The 26,498-nt window shown below is 36.6% G+C and overlaps 1 protein-coding gene across 1 annotated transcript; it reads right to left on the bottom strand.

Annotated features, from left to right (window-relative positions):
• Positions 1-7,643: 7,643 nt before the first annotated feature.
• LOC129268979 (transmembrane protein 130-like) lies at positions 7,644-22,368 on the bottom strand. Its single transcript, XM_054906430.2, has 6 exons — positions 22,057-22,368; positions 17,822-18,018; positions 15,249-15,378; positions 13,095-13,182; positions 11,830-12,044; positions 7,644-10,661 (listed from the first exon to the last, which is right to left on the bottom strand). The coding sequence occupies exons 1-6, from the start codon at positions 22,196-22,198 to the stop codon at positions 10,402-10,404; spliced, it is 1,032 nt and encodes a 343-aa protein (XP_054762405.2). The 5' UTR covers positions 22,199-22,368; the 3' UTR covers positions 7,644-10,401.
• Between the last annotated feature and the right edge of the window lie 4,130 nt (positions 22,369-26,498).

Genomic DNA, 26,498 nt, shown 5'->3' with positions numbered 1-26,498 from the left:
ACTACCAGTCAATCACAGCTGGCTGTTAAGCATCCATTGTCTCTTTCGGTTCTATTACCGTATATATTGCTGCACTCTCTAGCGTCTAGTCATTCTTGCGATTTTACTCCGATGAGTGCATGTCGAAAAGCTTCAGTATGTCCGTTTTTAAGGCTATTTTAATGAAAAAAATTTAAAGTTAGTCCAGGCAATATTGATCACCACTGGCAGTGTGCGTGCTGCTAGTTTGATGGTAAATACACTTCGTAGTTATAGAATGAATAACCATTGTTGGATTTGTTCTGTTGCATGGAATAACTCTATGAAGTATTTGTATTTCCGCACATAAGGAAAGGAATAGCGAATGTCTAATTGGTGAAATAAAAACTGATGTATCACTGCAGTCATTTATTTCAGATACACCCTGGGAGTAGCGTACCGAAGTGTGACGTCAGTTGCCATGGTGTCTTGGCAGGCTGGTTCTAAACAGAGTCACAGCTGACGATTGTCGGTATTTGCAAATGACTTTGGCTTGTCTGAAAAATAGGTTGCAAGCGATCGAATTCCGATAGCAGCCTTTTTCTCCTATGAGAAACACAAGCTTTCATTTGGTGGGTTTATTTGTTTAGAACCAGGCCGCCATGACACCATGGAAACTGACGTCATCGCTTCGGTACTCTATGATGAATGTTGAATGATGTTTTTTCCATCGCTTCTTGACATCGAAATACTTACATATAAAGTAATTTTATTTTTAAAAAATCAGGGTTAAATCATAAACATTCACATTCAGTGGAAGAGGAAATTGAAGAATCTTTGTTAATATTTCATCTTAACCTTCACTCCATACATTTTCACATCACACCTGCAGCCTCTATTGTTTTTTTAAATGACTAAAATTTCTCATAAAGGGAAAGCCTGTGCATTTTGATTTAAATGATATGTCAAGCATGTGTGTTCACAATATTGTTCTTGTGTTTATTATACATGTAGTAATCAGTTGAGTCAAACAAAATTTCCAAGCAAAATATTTTCACCATATTTTCACTCTTAGAAATAAAACTAGTTTCATTACTGAACTTTCTCAAAGCACAGTGTCTGTATTATTTATTATGGATAGTTTATATTGATATACATGTAGTCTATATGGATATAAGAATGACCCAATTTCATGATTGTTCATTCAAGTCATAGAGAAATAAAATTTAGGTTTTTTTATATTCATTTTGGGGCACTTGTGGATGGAATTGCGGGATATGAATTACAAACATGATGGGCATATGGGCTCTTGTATTCATTATATTGTGTTAATATATGTGTGGGGGGGGGGGCATGCCAAACTAAATTCCAGTCAGCCTGTTTGTAAAACAAATTTAGCATGGTTTACTGAAGGTTATTTGAGATTTGAGATCTGAAACCCACTACAACAAAAAATGCAAGAGGATTGTCTGACATAGCAACAATAAATTTATTGTTATGTCAGACAGACACGATTATGAACATGGATCCAGAAACAGCAGGCTACTAGTGTGAGGGCAGTATTCAGTTTGATACTTAAGCCATAATTTCAAGTATTTTACTCAGTATTTTGCTTTATCTTTGGTACATTCAGTTGACTTTTTTGGCTAAGTATTTTACTTCGATCTAAATCAACCGCCTATCTGGCTTAAGTCTGACTTGCGTGCAGTTTACAAATGTACACGCGCAGCAAACCTTGCTGCGCACATAATGAACATTACGCTTCATTTCACTTAGACTTTTATGTCTCATTGGTTTTTATCAAGTATTTTGCTTGATCAAGCCAACTTTAAGTTGGCTTGATAAGGTAAAATACTACTAGCATGAAGTGAATTGATACAAATATAAGCATTTTGATTATTTTGAGTAATTTACTTAATAGTACTTAGAATTGAATATTATAAGTTTCTTTGAAGAGGTAATACAAAGAACAGGGGGTGTTTCACAAAGTTTAAGTATGACTTAAATCGCACCTAAATGCCGACACGTATCTGAAATACAATGCGCAATCTAATTGATCAATACGCAGTAGTGCGTGTCCTCTTTGCATGATCTGACCAATGCGGTTCTGCCTTATATAACGCGGGCAACTAGGGATTTAAGTGCAGCTCTAAGTCATACTTAAATCATTGTGAAACACCCCCAAGATTCCTCAAAAAGAAATTAATCCTCTTTCTTTTAAGACTCAGATTGAAAATCATCTCTGGTACTCTCTCTTTCTAGTGTTGTAAATCCATGATAAATTTAAGACGAAACAACCACAAGATCAAGTCAGTATTTAAGCATGTGGTGATAGCATTTCAGAGGGATGTAACAAAGATACACGATCATGCGAATAATGAGCATCATTGGCCACCTTCAGATGAGTTCACCACTGCCCTATGTATTTGTTATAGTATACAGCATTAAATGTTTACATACTTATTTGCCCTCAATAAGGTCAAAAGCATAATACGGCATAATTTGATATGAAAATCATAAATATGACTTTTTCCAGCTCTGTAATACAAAAATAGTTGTAATACATTCAAAGCAAATCCAAATTGCAATTGACCTTTATCTAGATAATAAAAGGTATTTAGATTAATCACAGCTCGAGTTTGATTGAAAGGGCCATCGTAACTTGGTAAGATGGGTTCCAAGTGGAAATATTCAATTATTAAAAAAAAGGAATTTCTTTACGAGGAACAACTTCTGATTGACTACTCTTGTTTTTAATTGCACAAACATGCCCTTTCCGGGTTTGCAAAAGGTGCGATTGTCCGAGGTCATTTTGATACATGCATGAACATATGAACCCACTAAACTATCTGTTGCAGTATAGACCAACTTCCTCTGCAGTCAACCTAAAAATAGCTCTTCAACAAATATTATCAAAGTCATGGGAGCATTTGTAAACCGCTAGCCTGAATTTAGTCATTGGAGAAGATTTTAAAGGAGAATGAAAACCCGCTATCAAAAAGCTACAATGCATGCAGCTTGAGTGAAGACAAAAAGATCAATGATACAGTTTGAGGAAGAAAATGAAATAATGAAAAAATATGAGTATTTGAATATTGCAATTATTGATACTGTGGATATACTCCCATGTGATCGACGAAGAAGTGTGCACGTCACACATATAGACAACTTCCCTTTGGACACCGGGAGTATAGGTAAAACCTATCATTTTGCTCATTACAAAATTCACATAAAATTATGAAATAGTGTCTGGGTCCCATAACACTAAGGTTAGCAATTGATTGTACGCTTGATTTTCATGATTGATTGTACATTGTAGTGAATGGAATCAATCGTAGAAAAATGTTCTACGATCATTGCTTAGTTTTGTGGAACGGGCCCCTGAAGTCCTGAAAAAAAAATTTAATCTATAATACAACTTACCAATGGTTTTTTTCAATTCAGGCATAAAAAATACAGTCCGCTTGGACTGACCTTATACAGTCTTCTAAAAGCTTCAACAAAAGTCTGTCGAAAAGAGTGCTTTTTGGTTCCAAGGTGAAAATCTTACCATATCAGTAGGGTATCTAAAAGTGGTGACTGCCTTTATCTGCACGTGTGCTTGACAAAGTTTTCAAAGACGTAATGCTCCGAAAACTACTGGTAAGCAACCTTGAGCAACTGTTAAAAATATGGCTTACTGAGCTCAACTTAAAGGGCATATAGTACAAGTTTATTACCCTGCACACAAAATAAAAGTAAATTACCTTGAGTCGGCCATCATAGAAAATGAATCTCTCACACACTTCTCTCATACACCTCTCATTGTTGCATGAAATCTATTCATTTGGTCAGATGCATAAAAAGTAGCAATTGCTTCAAGCACAAGCAATAGCTAGCTAAGCAAAAGATCATGCTCCAGCAATTGCTTTATTTCAGATGCATAAGATTTTGCTAGTGCTTGAACCCTTTTCTTGCCTTCAGAAAGCAATCGCTAGCGATTTGAACAATAGCGACGTCACGCTGCGAACACGACTGCAGAAAAGGCAAGAATTGAGTGCAAAATAATTGGAAATTGACACTCGATGGAGTAAATAGTAAATAAAAGTATACACTAACAAATTTAGAAAGTTGTTATTTAATGAAAATAATGTCATTAAGTTTGTTATAAATACATTTCATGAGAAGAAATAGAGTTGCATAAAAATATTTAGTTCATAGATTACACAATTTCATTGAAAGTAGCAAGCCAAGTACATGTAACTTTACAGCAATACCATTCAGTAAAGGCCTGGTCCCACTGGCCGACGGACATTAAAAATATTCATAACAGATACAGCGGACTAGCAAAAATTGGGGTGGCTCCACCCGTTTTCATCATTCTGCTCCAGACAATGGACAAAATGGGCGAACAATGAAATCACAGTGGACGGATGCTCGATGGATATAGAGCGTATGAAACACGTATGCAAAGATTACACGATGGATACATAACATTTTCCATCGGATGGCAAGATTCCTTTCCCGTTTTACATCCTCTCTGCATCTGTAAGGGCAGTGGGACCAAGCCTTAAGCAAAATAAATGCACTTCCAAAGGACTCGGATATTATCTCTTCTGCATTAGGCTTGGAGATACAAAGATACAAAGTTAAGTAAACATTTATTAAATATTTACAAATTTTCAATAATACATAAATGCAATGAAACCCATTATTGCAGAGATGGTAAGTATACAGGAATATCAAATATCAAACTTAGACGACAAAGAGAAATATCTAAACATGTGACCTTAACGAATTCAAAGTAGAAAAAAACGACAAGGTTATTGGAAAATCTTGTTAATCATTGGAATGTAAAGCGATAGATCTTTCATAGATTATAAGAAAAAAACATGATTGTTGGGAATAAAGACTATTTTATTTTGGTAGAGAGCTTCCTGTCATAAAAAAAGGAAATGAAAATAAACTGAAAGAAGCACTTTAGAATTAAATATTCTATTTACTATTTGGTTTGTTACATAGTTCCAATATCTTTATTTACACAGCCCTCTTGACAACTAAAAGGCTCGACAATTTTTATTTAGTGTTCCATCTTTTATCTGATCTTGAAGTTAATCTTACCCTACATGTATGTACATGTATTTCTATTCATTGTTTACTCACTAAATACTGTGTCCCTCTACAAACATTGACAAAAAAATACAGACTTTGGCATTGACGTACGTCTGCTGTGACCAACTGGGGAGAATAGATCTTGAAGTTCGAAAGAGAAACCAACTTAAGGTGATATTAACCCTAGTCACAAGACATAAGGCAAAGGTGCAATTAATAACTCCTGTAGAAATACGAGATGTATTTACATGAACAGTGAAGGAATATTTAATCACAAAAAAATCTCACTGGAATGGCACACACAGGAAGATTAAATATCATCTTTAAAAAAAAAATCACCACCACCAATGTACATTGTTAAATCAGTAACCAGACATTCTAAATGAAAACTAAGAGAAACAAGTAATTATTCTTCCAGATAAGTACATTTCATACTGCACATTAATACAATGTAATACATATTTATTAAATAAAGACCAGTGGCACAAAGGTATTGCATATTGTGACAAGATAAAAAACATTTTTATTCTTGTAAATATTTTTTGTACATTTTGAAAAAAAAATGTAAAGATTAAGTACAATATACATTGTAGATAACAAAGGCACTTCATATTATGTATCCTAATAATACAGCTGCTTAAATATTTATACAATGTGCAAGTAAGGTATAGTTAAGGTTCAAATAAGATATACAAAAAGGAATAATGGTATACACACAAGTACATGTATTTTATCATTAAAAACCCTATTCAGCATGGGACAAGTATGGTATACTCATGTTTATTTTTCATTTTGTTTTCTTCTTCTTTTTCTATTCTTGAGTATATATGTATTGGCACTTTGTAACTCCGTAGTAAATACATCTTAAAGGAGAATGAAACCCTTGAAACCAGCTGAATCCATATCAAAGAGAAAAATCAAAGAAACATATTGTTGAAAGTTTGAGGAAGACTGAATGAATAATAAGAAAGTTATGAGCATTTTAATATTGAGATCACTAATGCCATGTAGATCTTCCCATTGGCAATGCGACCAAGATCTGTGATGTCACACACGTACAACTCCCTCATTACTTTAGTACTTATTTCACTTATATTCTCACTTTTATAGAGTCTATCACAAGGTGAGGTGTTCTCTTTATATGAGAGGACAAGTACAGAGGTTTCACAACATTATATCATTGATGAATCGTTTGTCATATGATTAGAATGAGCAAAAAGATATGTTTTGGGGTATATTTTCAGTGTCCAAAAGGGGAGAGTTGTTCATCTGTGACATCATAGATCTTGGTCGCATTGCCAATGGGAGGATCTCCATAGCATTAGTGATCTCGACATTCAAATGCTCATAACTCTTCTATTGCTAGTCCTATTTTACTCAAACTTTTGTTGATCTTATTCTTTGATTTTTCTGCTTTCACAAAAGCTAACTTGCTCCAAGAGTTTCATTCTCCTTTAAAATATTATTGGCAGAGAGGCACAAACAAATTTCCCAAATTCTAAGATGGCTATGTCTCTTGAACTCGCCCCATTTGTGTTACATCGCTGAGGTCCAATGATCGCGAACCCATCAGAATAAAAATGATAACTTTAAAATGTATACTGTATGATAGGGTATCCATACAAACATACTTTCTCTGAAAATTTTTTTCATGAGGATTCCAAAAATGGCATTAAAAATGAGGAAGGGTGAACAACTCACATCTTATGAGCGAAAATGTTTGACTTTTTACTACCCCGAATATAATTCAATTCAAACATTCATATTTTTTTCTTCACCGCTACCATTAATTACTTACCATATTTGGTTTGCTCATAAAATTTCCTTTCAGACGATTATACATGTATAACTTATAGGGATTCATTCATTTCATAGAGGTCATTTCGATATGCAAATTTATGTAAATTTTGAATATGTAAAATTTCAATTGCTTTAAAGTTTTTACTTGAAATTTCAAACAAATCATAACCAATTAACGATTCTATGATGTGTATACGGGTATTTTGTTTTATCTGTTGTATATACCTGTAAAATGAGACTAAAATCAAAGGTCTAGCCCACTGAAAACCAATGTTATTCATGTTTAATACTTACAATACCACAATCCCACAGAGTCGCATGTAATGTGTACCGTTTTCACCACCCCTCAGTTACCCTTGTTTTATTCTTTTTATCGAGCGCACTTTCGCAAATTGATGTGCATATAAACCTCTACTATCAACCCTAATAGAGCTTATTACTCAGCTTTCAAATGACACCAATATTATGACAATCCATCTCCATTTGGCCGAAAAATTACATCATGTGTTCCTCTGCGAGAATTCTTGGTGTATTTTATGTAAGGAATTTTAGGTTTATCTTAATTATCGTGAATTACAATTAATTAATTGAAATAGATTGTGAATAATGCTTTGTATCCTCTGGCAAAAAGCGCTTTATAAATCCAGCTATTATTATTATCATTATTATTAATGTTGGATTATTGTACTACTAACCATAAGCTTTAAAATGAGACCAAAATTAAGTCTCGAGCACCCTTTATATATTCACCTATAAAAAATGAAACGTGACTCTCCCATAGACTTTGTGTGTACCGCTCCCCCCACCCTCCACCCTCGTCATTTTGTATTCTACCAATCGCGTGTCCCAAATATACATGCTATAGCAATAATATTTTCAGATATGATAGAGTATATGTTAAACTTTAAAACTGATACCAATTTCATGACAATATCTCTCCGATCAACTTAGATATCATACATGTACGTTAAACTGAATGAAAATTGAAAAAGCGTAACTACTCCACATTTTTGTGGGGCGAGTTCAAGACACATGGCCAGAGAAAAGATGTGTAGAGCCTTCTTCAAAACAGTCACGGACAGTGTTAACTCATTTAATACTGATAAATAGAACACATATTGCATTTTGGCCTTGTAACTTCTGATTCAGATCCCTAACAACATAATACATCAGAACAAAGATACAAAAAAATATATATATATATGAGAAAAAAAGTTATTGCATGGTGGGCTTATCTTTTGTTCATATTTACAAAAAATATTAATATGTAAAAATAGTCCCCAAAATCCTTCATATGCAATGCAATGAAGACTCAAAATTGCCATTTTTCAATGAATATTGACAAATTTCTAGCCTTTAACACATTCTTCCTCAGGTTCTATGACATCTGCTTAAAATTGCCCCCACTGAAAATCCACTAATTAAGCCAAAAACAAACTTGAGCTTCACAGCTTCACCTTAATCTTGATCCTAATCCAAAGTCTGCTGAATGTACATGAAACAACAATACCTGTGAAACTCTACATTTAAATACTCCAATAAGCTAATCAAATGGCTGGGTTTCAGTAGCTTGTTACAATAGCTTTACATTTTGTAACTTACAACATATTTTGTGAAACAGGGTCTGCTTCTCCTTAATAAACCATAAATGTCAACCTTGGGCATAGATCTACACATACACTGCATTCTTCTGTGCATCATACCACACAATACCTCTATACCATATGTACACAAATCTCCCGATAATCACCATTCGAAACTACTGGCACTTTTCAACATTGCACATACCCTCAAGAGTTGCTAATTCACCCATCGTCACCAACAGAGAGTTATGGGCCCCGTTGTACAAAGAGTTACGATTGATCCGATCAATCGCAACTATGGAAAGCCAGCAAAGTCAACATATGAAATGCATGTTTGTTAAAAAAAAAATTCTAGATATGAATGCATATCCATAAATTCATTGATTTCTTGACAATTTGGGGTGTTTTCCTTTGATTACAAAGGACATTTTGCAAATTTCCTGTAGAAAAAAATTATGACACTGATGGATTTCCATAGAGTTACGATTGATCGGATCAATCGTAACTCTTTGTACAACGGGGCCATGGTCTCTGTCAGTACATATACAGTTGAGGCAAGACGTTTACATACACCCAGGACACTGTGCTATCCTAACGAACTTGATATCAAACAAATGATCATATCATGCCTCCCTTTGTCATCAGGAGCTGAAAAATATTTAGGTGTCATTTTTCCCCAAAAATCTTCATATTTCAGACAAATTAAAAATAAAAACTTGACAAAAACATTTCATATCTGTGCTAATTACTTCTTAACACAAACATTTCAGATTACACTTTTTTGTTCAGTGGTGACATATCATGATAGAAAATGTAATATATATCATAGATTTGACATTTATGTATTTCTATGAAACGATGTTTGAAAATATAATATCAAACAATAAAATACATTTGGCATGAATATTACTTTTTTTTTCTTCAAAGAAAATTCCACCTGATATATACTTTAATCCCAACGACATCCCAATCATGTGAAAGAGCTTAATACGCTCTTTCATTTGATACCAAATTCTTCATGGTAGTATTTATGTTTAAGAAGATATAGTAAATTTTACAATTTTTAGCAAGTGAACAAATTTCACTGAACTCCATGGGTGCATGCAAACTTTTGACCTCAACTGTATATTTGTTGATGTTTGACAGACATGTCCTCCGTCGTAGCATTGGTGAGATATACATGTATGCAAGTCTACTGTCTTGTTCAAGGATTTGACTCGTCTCCATAACAAGTTTCCCCTTGCTCACAGAAACCAGTCTCCGGCCTTTGATCTGCAAGATCCGGGGTTCAAATCCCACCCAGCACTCGTGTCTTTCGGGTGGGGGTTTATCTACATTTGACACTCTCCACCTCTGTGTAGTAAATGGTGACTTCCAGGTAGGAAAAAATCCCTTGAATGCTTGGAGTTGCTTCGCTAAGGCCGGGGTGATAGTGTCCACATAGCTATCAGAATTCAGAACCATTTCATTAAACGCTACATAAATGTTGCATAGTATTGTTATTACACTTTAACTGTCCATTTATGGGCATCCAATAACAAGTGTCTGTCTTTCAATTGTTTCATCATCACTCGTAAGGAATAAGCAGTCAGGTCTGAATTGGCCTTCACAGAGCTTTTCTTATACAAAACCAGCTAATTTGGAGCATGGACATCTTTTGGCAAGGCATTAGTCCTTGCTTTGCCGCTCTCCACCCATGTGTTAAATGGGTACCTCGTAGGATGTGAAAGCCTATGTAGTATGCCTGGCAACTGAGTTTGAAAACTCTTGCTGGAATGCTCCCCAAGGAGTGAAGAAGATGCATACACTGTAGGCGGGCAAGCCAGGTTCCAACGACCGGAGTAATAGTACATCTATGAAGCGCTTAGAGACATTGTTCCAATAAAGCGCGACGTGAAAACTGAATATCATGGTCATTATTATTCAACTATAATAAGTATTTGTCTCTCAATTGCTTCCACATCGCTCATCAGGAATAAAAGTTGGATCTTGAATTTGCCTTCAGAGAGCTGTTTTCACTGGGAGATCGCGTCCACGTCAAGAGACCCTTTGGTGTCTTCACAAACGAATTGGTGTGCTCCCTGAACTGGAAGTCAAAGTTGGCGACCTCGACGTGCCGTTCCCTGCTCTTGCGCACGTGCTGGACGAAGGAAATTAGGGCAAAGCTTGTCATGCAAAGCCCGGCAATGACGGCTACTGTTATGGCAGTAAGTGATTGTGGCGGGAGTGCTAGACATGGGGACGAAATGAGAATGACACAATTAAATTAAATTAAACACAATAGTAAAGATAATAATTCTTTCAAATTTTAAGTGCCGTATCGTATTATTTATACACTGTTAAATGTTCCTGGAAGTTCAATAAACAATTACAAAAAGAATGAGAACCCTGGGAGAAAGGATTGGATATTAAAGAGGGGATAGAGTTTTAGGGACATTTTATTACCCGTTACATGGAACCCAAGAAAACATAACAGCGTTTCATTGCATCTCTAGGCAGAATTTTCTGCCAGAAACACCTTTGGCTTTAAGATATCATTTGTTCACAATATTACGACAGTTGATATATCATAGAGCGTTGTGGCCCAGTGGATCAGTCTCCGGACTGAAACAGAGGGTCGTGGGTTCAAATCCCAGCCATGGCGTAGTTTCCTTCAGCCAGAAATTTTTCCACATTGACAGTTGATATATCACAGACACAATATCATCTGGGGCCCGTAAGACAAAGCTTAGCAATGATCGTAGAACAATTTTCTACGATTGATTCCATTGACTACAATGTACAATCAATCGTGAAAATCAAGCATACGATCATTTGCTAACCTTTGTGTTACGGGACCCAGTTCATTAAAGTTTCAATGACGCGACACTTCTATATTTTTGTTTTATTGTGCAGCCCTAGTATAGACCAGTTCGTAGTTACTTCATGGACAATTTTGGTCAAATGACCTTTCATTTCTTTCATTATGATAGGCAGATTTCAAAGCAAGATACTACATGTACGTAAGCTTGCCTTACATAGCAGGATGAAGAAATTGAATAGACCAGGTGACTAGAATAGCACACCAATGAACACTTTATAAGGTATTTGTTGCATTTCTACTTTGAATGAATAATTATAGCATGTTGTCCAACGTACTTGGCAAACTGAAATGCCAGTCGTTCGTGGACGCATTTTTGTTATTTTGTGGAGGTAAATCAAAAGAATATATGAATAATCAAGACATCAAAGTTGGTGCTTATCTCATTAGATTTTAAACCACCATGTCACTTTAGTACCAATGACCTTCCTCTGATCATGCGCAGAATCTTCTGATCACGCGCAGAGTGGAACTACGAACTGGCTTATTGGTTGGTTGCAAAATAAATGATAAAAGAGAAAAGGAAGAGCAGTTTACCCGGAGGAGCATGGGCGTGTATTGTAGACACACTGACTGCAAAACTGACGTTATTCGTGGCCGCTGCCTGGAAAGTGTACTCTCCTGAAGAATGGAAGATGTACGTGAAAGTGGTCCGACACACGTCACTGACCACCATCTCACACGTGGTGTTAGTCTGGTTTGACCATTCACTGGACGGTTCATCAATGGTCAAACATAGCTCAACGGGTAGACTGTGGAAAAATGATAATAGATGACTGTTGCAGCTTTCAACGTTTCATTTCAGATTGGTGTCATGGACTTTATTTTTTTCAACAATGAATAAAGCATTATAAACAATAAAACACAATCAAATTGAAAAATAATAATAAGGGAAGTCCACCCCAACAAAAAGTTGGTTTGATAAAAAGAGAATTTGAAGCAAGCTAAATGCTTCGAGTTTCATCAAAATCTGATTTTAAAGAAGAAAGTTATGACATTTAAAAATTTCACAAAACAGCTAACATTATGGTCAGAATGCAAATGAGGGTACCAATGACATCACCCACTCGTTATTTCTATTGTATTGCACTATATGAAACATCTTGAAGTGTGAAAAATTGTTTTATTCCCCTCTGAACATGTGGTACTGCCACTGACTTAATCTTTTGTGATTCAATCAAGAGGGTCCTTATTGTCAAATTTGTGAAAATATAAAAAAATTATAAATTGAAATAATAATAATATGGTCCATTTATATAGTGCAGCTACTATAATTGCATATACTCTACTGCGCTTGATACTTGGTATCATATTAATACCCCGCTGTAGCTAAGCCGCCATATGAATAGGCGATAAAGCATTGAAGGAATTAATCCTGCCGGGTGCCCATTCACCTCACCTGGGTCGAGTGCAACACAATGTGGATAAATTTCTTGCTGAAGGAAATTATGCCATGGCTGGGATTCGAACCCAGGTCCCTCTGATTGAAAGACCAGGGTCGTAACCACTAGACCACAAAGCCCCCATATTCATACAATAAAAAACAAACAAAATACATGTAGTGAGTGATTCACATCATTGACTCTCTCATTTGCATATCACTTCATAGTGCATATCAACATTTTTTTTTTAAATAAGCAAAATTTCACAATGTCATACCTTTCTCAGTATAAGTCTGATTTTTATCAAATTTTCAGTGATATTATTTATTTATATTTATTTTTCTCCATAGATTCAAATCAACTTTTGTTTTTCTAGGATGGACTTGACGTTTAACATTCGGGAATGAATACACCTCTGACCTTCCATTGCAGGTTATATTGACGGTCTCCCTATTGCCAACTTGGACGGATGACGAGCGACTTGCAATAGTTAAATTTGTAATTGCATCTGAGAAGAAAGCAGGAAGTAAACAGAATAATGTGGTCATTTCAGGATGTAACAGATTAAGGATACGTTCCTTCACAGGATAAATAACAAGGTCATACTATACATTATACATATACAGTGGTGCTAAACAATTAGTGAACCCCACCAGAAAATGAACATATTTCAAGTGTTCAAGTTCTGCCATATTCAATTGTGAAGTCAGGTGATAAAATATTACATTCAATAAAGTTTATTTCTCTGGGCTCGCCGAACAATGTAGTGTTGTTGTCTCCATTCAACACTCGGCATGAAGGGGTGCATTTTCTGGTGGGGTTCACTAACTTTTTAACAGCACCACTGTACAAATTTAAAACAGCCTATAACAAATTTATAATGCACTTTATTATTACATGATATCAATGACAAAATATCAGTCTTGCATTCTATTCTGATTGCTACATTTTAGCATACTAACCCGATTTACAAGAGGTGCTACCTACATGTATGGTGTATAAATTGTACCTAACCTCAAAAGAGTGAACTCACCAACACATCTCTTATAGATCTCCTTTATTTTTTGAAGCACATAGAGACATATTTATTATGTGATATGCACTAAATAACAAGTGGAATGCCTCTGGCGGTCTCACCTGCATCACGCGATTCAATATAGCAGCAGTGCTGACTTTGAAAACTACTATAACTCGCACAAGATGTCCAGTGATACTTGGTTACTCTTATGTCAACGTTTTATGAACTAGACCAATACACTTACAGAGATATGATGGTCATTCAACAAATACCCCAAATTTGGCCAAATTTTATTGACCTTATATGACCTTGATCATGTGACCTGAAACTCGCACAGGATGTGCAATGATACTTGATTACTCTTATGTCCAAGTTTCATGAATCAGATCCAAAAACTTTCAAAGTTATTATGGTAATTCATCAGATACCCCCAACATGGCCAAAGTTCATTGACCTTAGCTTACATGACCTTTGACCTTGAACATGTAACCTAAAACTCGCACAGGATGTTCAATGGTACTTGATTACTCTTATGTCCAAGTTTCATGAGTCAGATCCAAAAACTTTCAAAGTTATTATGGTAATTCATCAGATACCCCCATTATGGCCAAAGTTAATTGACCTTTGACCTTTGTCATGTGACCTGAAATGTGCACAGGATGTTCAGTGATACTTGATTACTCTTATGTCCAAGTTTTATGAACTAGACCAATATACTTTCAAAGTTATGATGGTAATTCAACAAATACCCCCAATTTGGTCAAAGTTCATTGACCCTAAATGACCTTTGACCTTAATCATGTGACCTGAAACTTGCACAGGATGTTCAGTGATACTTGATTACTATTATGTCCAAGTTTCATGAATCAGATCCATAAACTTTCAAAGTTATGATGGTAGTTCAACAGATACCCCCATTCGGCCAAAGTTCATTGACCCTAAATGACCTTTGACCTTGGTCATGTGACGTGAAACTCATACAGGATGTTCAGTGATACTTGATTAACCCTATGTCTAAGTTTCATGAACTAGGTCCATATATTTTCTAAGTTATGATGACATTTCAAAAACTTAACCTTAGGTTAAGATTTTGATGTTGATTCCCCCAACATGGTCTAAGTTCATTGACCCTAAATGACCTTTGAACTTGGTCATGTGACATGAATCTCAGGCGGGATGTTCAGTAATACTTTATTAACCTTATGGCCAAGTTTCATGAACTAGGTCCATATACTTTTTAAGTTATGCTGTCATTTCAAAAACTTAACCTTCGGTTAAGATTTGGTGTTGACGCCGCCGCCGTCGGAAAAGCGGCGCCTATAGTCTCACTCTGCTATGCAGGTGAGACAAAAACTGACTATTATTATTATTAATATTATTATTATTTCTATTATTACTATTACTATTTTTATTATCATTATTATTATTATTAATATACATTGCATCCCCAGAAAAACCTTGAGGGGCGTTTCAGCATGCCAAGCACCCCCGCTTTCCAAAGGCCCTGAAGTTTTGTGAAAATAACGAACAAATCAAAATAACTCTCACTCACTCACCTAATACTTTGATGGTTCTCCACCAGGAACCATTCATCCTTCTCAGCTCCCCTCCCTTGTCCTTGAGAGCTGTGATATTAGCTGTGATGTTATATTCTCCCTTTGAAGGAAAACTGTAGACTAATTCAGGCTGCAAAAGAGTAGCAGTAGAGGAAGAAAGTACATGTAGGGGCAAGAAAGAGAGAAGGGGACAGAGAGAAGAGCAAAAAAAAAAGAATAGAAAGAGATGGAGAAAGAGTGAGAGAGTGAGATAGAGAAAGAAATGTAACATAATTATATGAAAATAAATCTACTGCGTACATTGCAAAAATACAAAGTTGTGTAAAATACATGAAATGTTTATGTAAAAAGATCTGATCATGATTCATTTCATTTTCATAATACGTTAAATTGAAAATTTACAAATGATACCGAGTGCATGCAAATGATAATCAAATAGTTGCATTTATTTAGTGCTTATCACACTTAGTTTCTAAGCGCTTTATAATTGTTATTACCCCGGTCATCGGATCCTCATATGCTGCACACAATGTATGCACCTTCTCCACTTTCTGGGGAGCATTCCAACAAGAAATTTAAAATACAGGTAGGAAATACAAACTACTACTAGGAGCTATCTATTCTGTAAGGTTTTGCTATTTCTTTCACTATCTTGCTGAGAGCAAATTGTAATTTATTTTACTTTTTTATGTCAGAGAGCAGGACTCGTTCCAAGAGAAAATAAAAGGAAGAAAGCGACAGTGAAGGAGAAGTTATCTCTGAAAACATTATGTAGAATCATAAATTATTAAATACATTGTAGCAGTGTGCCTTCACACTGAAGGAACACCGCGACAGTGGCGGGGCTGTCCCGCTTCTATTACTATGGCTTGCCTCTAGAGCAAAAGTTTGTTGCGGAGTTATAGTGAGGCGAGGTTATCCCGGGGTAGTTTATTGCGGGTCCGAGCATTCACACTGAAGGCAACACTGCAGTCCCGGGACTGTAGCGGTGGTTGAGGCCAGCGTGAAGACGGTATTAGAGTCAGTATAAAGATTTAGTAAAGGGCCAGGAAAATAAATTACACTCAAGTATAGTGAGTGATTACCGAACGGCCTTGTATTACCGAACGCGCCCATCGTATGCATCAGAACATAATTTCATACACTCAAAACTTTGCAACATCCTTCCAAAGGGAACTTGGATAGAAAAGATGATGAAAAATGGTCAAAATCACATTTTCAAAGTCTTAATATTCTAAAAATAATAAAATATGGTCAAAATAGCTCATCAGTGATTTTGTTGTTTTCTCAACTTTTCCCATAGAAAACAGACTTTTTCAAGTGACCAAAATATTTCTCATGCGAAGAGGGGTCCGATTGGAAGCTACAAACAAATATCGTAAAAAAGAAAAACGATTTCGGCAAAATTTTTACATATTTATATTTTGTAGGTAATTGTGTATTTATGGTGAAAATTTTGTGAATTTCATGAGAATAATGTGTTTGATATGATTGAATTCATAAAAAGTGTTCAGTAATACGATCCACAACCATACCATTCCAATATCAATATTGGATGTTTTATCAGCCGTTAGAAATCAAATTTGGCATCTATAAACCTTTCTCTGCAACATTTTATTTTCATTTAAAATAGCACTTTGAGCTCTTGAATAAAGTTAGTAGGCCTACAGTACATGTAATTGGATATTACAAACCTACAGACAACGATCGTACCCTGAAATTTTCAGCCCATTCCACGCTTCAGAGGGGGTTTGATATAGACAACAAAAAAATGCAGATATTCATATTTTGATTGGGTACTTGGTCGAATAAATTTTGATGAATATTCTGTAAACTTCTCCAAAAAATAACGATTTTATTCAATATATCGTTCACATCTTAGCCTTTTTCGGGCAATCATATTCACAAAGAGTGACAAGCATTTTGGGTAAATTTACCAATTTAAGTAAGATAAGCTTTTATAACTCACCATCTTGCAGGGCCCTGCACTAGCGTACCTAGGGGGGGGGGCAGGGGGGGCACTCTGCCCCCCCCCTGACGAGCCACAACCCATACAAAATACATATCACTGCCCCCCCCCCCCCCCGACGAGCTTGAAAGACCTTTTATACCCCCCCTGACGAGCTTGAAGACCTTTATTGCCCCCCCTGACTAGCTTGAAGATTTTTTTTTTTTTTTTTTTTGCTTGTCAATTTTTTTGGCGGCCGATTTTGCCCCCCCTGGGGAAAATCCTAGGTACGCCACTGGGGCCCTGGGAACAATTTTTTTTACAGGGGGTGCTGATGTAAATTTGACAAGCAAAAAAGGGGTTTTATTCCAAACAATGAAGATCATTTTGGTCCCGAGAAATTTGACAATCACAAAAAAGGTTTAGACTATACAAAATGTAGATTATTTGGGTTACATTTCTTCCTTTTGTCGCATCTACCAGAATTCCAGGGGGTGCTGCCTAGATGGAAAATAATACATGGAGCACCACTAGGAAAATCTTGGGAGTGCTTCAGCACACCCGCTTCCCAAGGGCCATGATACATGTATCTATAGTGACCTTCCAGGTATTCAATTTTACTTACTGACGTTGTCTTCATGGTCACCCCATTTCCCATGCTCCATTTGTAGAGAAGGAGGGCATCCTCCAAGAAATAACTAGGGTCATAGAGATCAGCTTCTATGGTCAAGTTTGTCTTCGTAGGTATACTACAGGAAGGATTGCTCACATTGCATTGTGGGTAAGCACTGGAGCTCAACGAGATCTTGCCATTTATAGTCTCTGTGGTGAGATTAAAAGTTGGGGGAGATAAGTTTTTAAGATATCAAAAATTAATTACACTTTTATATACTACATGTGCAGCAAAGCAAAAAGGTGTTGATAAGAAAAAAAACATTGACGTATAATTCAGGCTATAATTGATTATCGCACCTAAACCAATCACACAGAAATATATTAGTATTTCCTGAACTGGAATATTCCGAGCTAAATGAATAATGCTTTGAAGAGAATTAAACATCATGTTAAATTAAATCCACCTTCATCTTGCCTTGAATATGAAAGATATTATTTGTGTGTACGGCTATGAGATCATCTGATACATGCATGCCACTCATAATTTCAAGAATATTGTAGCGTATAATTTCTAAAAGGGTGTGATTTACATGTACAATGCAGCGCACATTTGACCAGGACGAACTGGTTACACTTCGTAATTCCGAAGGTTCGTAATTCCCAAGGTTCTTTATTCCGAAGGTTCGTAATTCCGAAACACGTAAATTGCCTAAACCTCGATGTTTGTTAATCCGAAAACGTAAAAGGGTTCGTTAATCCGAACATTTGTGGCGTTATTCCGAAGGTTCGATAATCCGAAAACGAAATAAGGTTCGTTGTTCCGAAGGTTCGTTAATCCGAAAACAAAATAAGGTTTGTTGTTCCGAAGGTTCGTTAGTCCGAAAACGAAATAAGGTTCGTTAATCATTTCGTTTTCGGACTAACGAACCTTCGGAATTTCGTACCTCATTTCGTTTTCGGACTAACGTCCTTCGGAATTACGAACTTTCGGAAATACGAACCTTCGGAATAACGAACCTTCGGAATATCCGATCCTTCGGAATAACGAAGCTTCGGAATTACGGTTGTATGCGGGACGAACTGACCCCCTGCCTTCATAATACCATGATGCCATAAGATAATTTTCAAAACGAATGAATGAAATGTGTTACCTTCGTTAGATTTCATCAATAACAGATTATCTAATTTACCTTTATAAAATTTTACATATTTTCAAAGTACTACATGAACATGATACACACTTCCTATTACGGTGTAGGCTACAGTATAAAGCATTTCACCACCTAGGCTACGCACGTGTACTACAATTATCACGTCACCTTTATAAAGACTTTTGAAGTGAATTTGACTTTAACTGCCCATAACCGAGTACAGTCAACTATTTCCTTATCAAATGCAATGAAATCCAGGAATTTATGACAATCGTATTTACTAGGACCTGTTATATTTACATGTACCATGTTTACACGCTGCATTGGCTCGCGGTGCAGACCGGAGTGCCATTGAAGACTAGCCTATTCTATGCATGTAATGATGTAAACGTGATTAACATGCACCGGCTCGCGGTGCAGACACTGCAAGTTTCCTCCGCCGAAATAGTAGGATCAGACCTGCGAGCAGGTGTAGACACGGCAATTCTTCTCTGTGTGAACACAAAGTCGCGTCTGCACCACAAATCAGCGCGCGTTTCATAACATAAATTTCAAAAGACACTGATCTGTGTTTTTGCCCCGAGAGCCAATTCTGATCCTCGAGCTGGGACAGCGCGTAAACGCTACGCAGGATAATTCGCGAGCCGAGTCTGTATCGGCTCTGCATGGGGTCTGCACCGCGAGCCGATGCAGCATGTAAACACTGTTATTATGTTATAAGCCTAGGCTTCACTACATGTACATACAAAAATTATGTCGTCATCCTTCTAAAGGCTTTTTAAACGACTTCGACCCCAAAACGGTTTACAACTGAAACTACATTTCCTTTTGAAATGCAATGAAATCCAGGAAGTTATAACAATTGTATTCTACTGTCATACTGTCTGTGTTATAAAAACTAGTTTCTATTTCTACCTCTTTATAGATCAGTCATTTATTGACTATATTATCTCTTCAAAGCATATTTACTTGAACACACGTCTAGGTTGAATTTTTCTATCTTTAACGAAAATGGATGGGGGGGAGTGGGGGCAAATACGAAAACAAAAATTGATGCACTACTGTTGCCTTTCCTGCAGAACGAAGAAAAGGTGATGTGAAGTTTGACCCCAATTTAAATTCATAAATAGGTTAGTCAAATTAATAATGACACACACAAAGTCGATCATACCAGCTTTCTTTCAAACTACTTTTAGAACCATCAAATATAATTATTTCACTCACAAATATTTGCATGACTGAAATGAAAGACAATTGTGTCAATGACGTCAATTACAGTAGTACAGGAAGGATATACTAACCACTCATTTTTAACCATCTTTGTCTCTTAGAGTATCTTTAATAACATACCAACCTACGCCGACATTGGATTTTTTTTCAACAATCAATTCTTTGATGAAAATTTGAATTATGATTTCTTTAGAACCTTCTCTTGGTGGTGTTGCTTCCATATTGATTGTAGAATTTACATTTGAATATGTACAATTATATTGTATTTCTTTTTAATTTTTAAAGCCACCCTACAAATATGGAAAAGACCTCGATGCCAGGCATGCTTTATATAGATCTGCCAGTACGTAGAAGAATTTATCCTCTGTTCCAAATACATGCAAGGGGACAGCTCTTGGAGTTTTGTACAAAAGTATACAGTGCTCAGGGAATAATTTTCATGGTATCACAATTTGCTTCACAATTTCTAAAAGACTGCTACACAAAATGTCTTTTAAGTGTTGCAGATTTTTACCGACACAACCACAGAACAAAGTTGAGAGCTCTCCTCTTGAGACCAAAAATCCTAATAAAATTTGGTAAGCAAAATTACATGTACATGTAACACAGTCCGCAAGCCCCTGTGTTAATGAGCAAGATTTATCCAAGTCCTCTTGTGGCTGAATTCATTTCCCTGCAAAATCTTGTGAATTGTGAGACTTTCTTTCTCAAAGAATTTAACCACTTTCTCCTTGGATAATATTGATTATTTTTGTACCATGGGCAAGACTCAGAAGAGTAAATGTTACTCTTTTATATTAGTCATATCTTGGATATGAAATATTTTGATAAATAAGTGAAATTTTTACCTGAAAAGATGCATCAAACAGAATTTTCATCCTCTGTTTTCACTTGCAAATTGTGCAACATTTTGTGTTTTAGGCACCAACATTATTTATATCATCAAAAAGCTCAAACTCTATACTTTCTTACAATGTCACTCTTGATATGTGGCATCTTTTAGATGGGTCAGCAGCCAGCTTTTTCCATCAAGATGCAAGACGAGATTTCTGAAATTTCTGAGTAACATAAAATCCAGAGTTCTGATTGGCTGAATACTGTTTTCAAAACAAACAGGCGCGGGTAATTTGAAGAGATTACCACATGGTGAGTGTGACCTTGCAGAGGCCCAGTGTGGGGAACATTGGAATTTGCGTGTGGTCTCTATGACCAATCAGAGCGCAGTATTCTTGTTTTTGAGCTGAAAAATGTACTTGGCCTATGAAAAGCTGGCTGCTGACCCATCTAAAATACATCTTCATATAAAAATTATATCATATTAAAGCTTAGATCTTCAGCTTTATCATGATCTAAAAATCATTTGTGCCCAAACAGAAATTAAGTGTGAAAACAACAACTTTTGTTTCATGAAAAAAAATATTTTGTTTCATGTTTTAATCAAAAGTTTTTCCTATATTACAACATTCTTTTAAAAATCCAAACACATGACCTGAAAGAATGATTCTTCTTTTTTACAAAGATACCAAAAACATGAAATTTGGTCAATATTTAGAGCAGCAATGGCCGAATAAAAAGAGGTGTTTTGGTTCGCACCAAGCTCATTAACTATGCAAAAACTCTCTAGTCATGAATATCTCTTGGATAAAAGAAGCTACTTTTTCAGGGCTTGCGGACTGACTGCATGTAGTCCCTGCACAGAAACTTTTTTTTTCTTTTTAGATCATGAACATGCCAGCTTAAAAAGAGACCTGACATAATTTCCCTCTATATTTCAATGAAAAACTTAAGCCCTACAAAAAAAAACAAATCAGGAATTGACTTAAACTTTGGTTGCAGGGGAGTTGTAAGAACTGAGATCACTTACCTGTGACTTTTATGGTTGAATTTGATTTTCCAACCAGTGGTCCAAGATCACCTTCATGGACCGTTACTGTTATTGTTATCTCCCCAGGCTTCAAGCTCATATCTAATGGTATTTCTATTGTACAGGTGTCTGCACTGAACATGATCTGTGGAAGATACTTGGGAGGACCGCTCCAAAGGAAGACCCGATTTTTATTTGCATCCTTCAGTGTGGAGGGATTAGAAGAAACTGTCGCCACAAACGTTGCAATGGAGCCTAAAAGCACAGGGCCATCGTTGGTGACGGCAACAGTGTGTTCTTTGGCTGAAAAAAGGAGAGAGATGGGTATACGTATCAGCTTGGTGTGGACAGTGATTTGTATCTTCTGGAAAAGTCACTATCCAATCATCATTATCATCACCCCCATCAATATTATCATTATCATCATCATCATCATCATGATTCATCATCATCATCACAATAATAATCATTATCATCATGATCCCCATCACCACCTCCACCATTATCATCATCAGCATAATCATCATAATTACCACCACCACCATCGTCGTCATCCTCGTCATCATCAGCATAATCATCACCACCAACACCACCACCATCACTGTCATCATCAGCAGCAGCAGCATAATCAGCATCATCACTATCACCACCCTCATCAAATCAAAATCATAATTACATATATGGTTACTAATTGACTTTGAAGCAAATCATCTTGCACAGCAACTAAGGTATGTATCCAAACCCACCCAAACCCACTTTTGATATGTTTACTATAACGGTGGGGGCTCGTGGTCTAGCGGTTGTGACTCTCGTCTTTCAATCTGAAGGACGTGGGTTTGATTCCCTGCCCTCATATTTCCGGTGTATCAGAGTCGGGTCACAAGCCTACATGTACATATGTTTTGTTAAATGGAGATAATAAAAATCACTTGCTGCAGCGTGAAAGGGTACAGGAAATTTATCCTGAGACTGATTATTCCTACTGTGAATGCATTTATAGTGAGTTTATAACGGTGTCGGCGTCCCCTGACATGCAGCACCGGGATAAATTTGAAAACCAGTGTGAGAGGGGTAGCCTACATGTATAAGTCAGATTATTTTTTACTACCACTCAGGTTGAATTCCCCTTTATCCATCACAACCATTCAATGAGCTGTGCATCTACAAAATTCTGCTTTGCACTCTGAGGCCCTTTATCTTGTATTCTCAAGAGGTCAATGTTTTCCCAACAAAACAACAACATGTACATGTATATCCTACAGGAAGGTTGTTTGATGTTACTTGGGTTTTCTTGGTGTTCATTCATCCTAAAGATTATCTGCATCTAGGTAGTATTCTTATTTAATAGGTGGCCTTATAATAGGAGTGGGCTATACATGGGTCAAAACTACTTTTTTTGTAATTTCAATATGACAACAGTTTTTTTTTATTCCTTGTTATGTATCTCAACATGAAATGACAATATTTTTTGTCTCGGGTCCGAGAAAAAAGTGTGCCGGGCCAAAATCCAAAATGGCCGCCAAAATCACAGTTTTGGCCACAACTTTTTTATTTGGTGGTCAATTTCTCTGGTTTTGGTGTCTATTCATATGTTTTGGGGGGCAGGCAATTTGTTTTTCCTATAATAAGTACTTTTAAACCATTTTTTGTAGAGTTAAAAGGTAATTATACCTAAATTTTCCCATTTTTGTAGCCTTTTTTCAGCCAAAAAGTAGGTTTTATCATCCTGGGGTTCTGGGATATTAGATGGTACGAGGTCAACAATAGCAAGCAGCTTCATATAGCTATATTGCTTTTATTCCTCCACTTTGGGTTTTACGGATATTTGTGAAATATATCTTATTAAATAAAAAAATGTCAATTATCCATTGGGGCTATACAGTATACATACATGTATGTACGAATCAGGGACAACTCGGACCACGGGACAACTCGGACCGTGGGCCGAGTTGTCCCACCCGTTTCGTGATTTTTTTTCCACAAATTTGCGTCTATTTTTCCGTCATTTCGAAATTTCTTGTAAAGATTTTCTAGAGATATGGTCTGATGGTAATGTTCTTCACTTTCTATTACTTTTTTTTCACTGAAATAAATAAAAAAGTGTAATTTTAGACGTTTTTCGACAGCTCGCGATTCCCATAGGCGCGCGTGTATTAACTGTGTAGGTGCTCGGCTCTGCCCCGCTCAACAACTGACTTGATTTTGTGATCATTTCTCCTCAAGTTACCACTTTTATCGCAGAAGATGGACTTTCTTGTATTCCATTAACTCCATTTTCTCATCAAAAGGATAAAATTTGAAGTATTTGTACGATTTTCTTAAAGTTTTTCACCTTTTCTCTCTGGTCGTAAGAAGCGAACAACCGATGAACGGTCCGCTGCTCTTCATCGCAATTCTACGTAGCTCGGCCGCCTAAAGTGGCGGGGTGGGATTCAGCCCGAATCCCCAATGGAAGTGGGCGTGCACAGTCAAAGAGCTGAGCTTGACTGAGTGAGAGAGTGAACTACAGCTTGAAGCTTGGCAGTGTCCTATAGGCTCTGCCTTTTTTTGTGTAAATATATATATATATATATTTTTTTTTTCTATATTGATTTTCCCTGGTGTAGAGCTTTAAGATTGTAATAATTTAATATGCTTTAATTTCTTTGACTGAGTGTGACTGTGGTGTGGATGTTTGAGTCGCAGAAAAAATACTTTTACGTGGGTGGGGGCTCGGGGCGATTTCACTCCTGCCCCCGAAATGTGAAAAAATATTCGTGTTGTAAATGTGTTGGCATGCCGGGCTGAGGGTAGCCATCAATAAAAAAAATATATATTGGGGGCTTAATTTTTTAATCAAATTTATTACTTTTAGGCCTTTATATATTTTCAAATATTTTTTTTATATTTTTTTATATTGAGTTTAAGTTGCAATAATTAATATGCTTCAATTTCTTTGACTCTGAGTGTGACTGTGGTATGGATGTTTGAGTCGCACAAAATATACTTTAACGTGGGTGGGGCTCGGGGCGATTTCACTCCTGCCCCCGAAATGTGAAAAAATATTTGGGGTGTAGCTGTGTGGGCATGCTGGGCCGTGCTGAGGGTAGCCATCAATAAAAAAATGTTTCATTGGGGCTTACTTTTTTAATGGAACTATAATTATTTTTAGGCCTATTTAATTTTTATATAAATTTCATTTTTATATTGAGTTTCCCTGGTGTAGAGAGCTGAGTTTTGGAGATGACGAGAGGGACGAGGAGGTGAGGGATGGCGATGGTGAGAGGGATGATGATCTTTGATGAGAGGGGTGCATGGAGATGGTGAGAGGGACGAGGATGTGAGGGATGATCATGGGAGGAAATCCCAGGAGGGGACGTGTCCCCCTACCAAAAATAGTAAGGGGGACACAATATCAAATGTCCACCCTACTATTTTTCTTATTGAATAATGGAGAACAAATACATCATTCACAATCGAAATAATACATGTATTTAGGACTAAATGACCTTATATTTTTGAAAACCCTTTTTTTTTTCCAATTATTTTGGGGTTAAAAAATGACCCTATATTTTGGGCGATAACCTTTTTTTTTAATGCTTAATTGTCCAATTTTCCAGCCCTTGATCCCCCCTACCTTTGGGGACAGATTTCCGCCCATGGGGATGATGATAGGGACGAGGATGATGATAGGGATGAGGATGATGGGGAGGGATGGGGATGATAAGGTGAAAAGCCGGCAGAGGTAGATAGATTTAAGAAGAAAAGTCCGTCCGACGAATGCCGTCATGTAGATTCCGTCCCACATGATAACCCAAAACTTCACATATGGCTTGATTTTTGTTCTAACAGGGACTCGATTTTAAGGCGCGCGAGAGCGATCGCGCGCTACATGCGCGCCTTAATCCATTTTAGGTAGCGCGATTAATAGCGCGCCTCGCGATCGCTGAGATGAGCTGCGCAGAAATGCCTAAAGTCCCCCTCGAAATCACCCAAAATCATTGCCGAGTGATAACAACTCATAACGGCCATGTTCGAGATCCGCTTACCATTTAAAAATCATCCAATATCCACACTCAAATTCATGAATAAGCCTTGAAAATAGCGAGGAGCGCAGTTTCAAATTCCGAAGTTGCGTCTTTTTTTCTGTACCACGTATTTCCATACACATGGTACCATACCAGGTATGGAAAAAAAAAATCAACGCAACGGTCGGGAAACAGTTGCATGTATAGGGTCCATTATGACTACCACGCACCATGTGCAATTTCTAATGCACATGTTTCCCCTACAGATATCACAATTCAGAGTCTAGTAACCTAGCATTGGTGAGTTGTCATTCGGCTTTGCTTTTCAAAACGGCCTATTAACATCCAAAATAAGTTACCTTATTTATTAATTATAACAAAAAAATCATTTATTTTCTTTTTCTAGGGGATGAGGTAAATATCAGAAAATAAATC

Source organism: Lytechinus pictus, chromosome 10, assembly GCF_037042905.1.
Source record: "Lytechinus pictus isolate F3 Inbred chromosome 10, Lp3.0, whole genome shotgun sequence".
NCBI lineage: Eukaryota > Metazoa > Echinodermata > Echinoidea > Temnopleuroida > Toxopneustidae > Lytechinus > Lytechinus pictus.
Note: the sequence above shows the minus strand (reverse complement) of the source record. Positions and strands in the feature narration are given on the sequence as shown.

Coding starts and splice junctions, on each gene's coding strand:
- LOC129268979 (XM_054906430.2), bottom strand. CDS start 22,198: ATGTTCAGTGCAGACACCTGTACAATAGAAATACCATTAGATATGAGC. Junction 18,019..22,056: donor TTCAACCATAAAAGTCACAG/GTAAGTGATCTC, acceptor ATCTCACCACAG/AGACTATAAATGGCAAGATC. Junction 15,379..17,821: donor TGACCATGAAGACAACGTCA/GTAAGTAAAATT, acceptor ACTCTTTTGCAG/CCTGAATTAGTCTACAGTTT.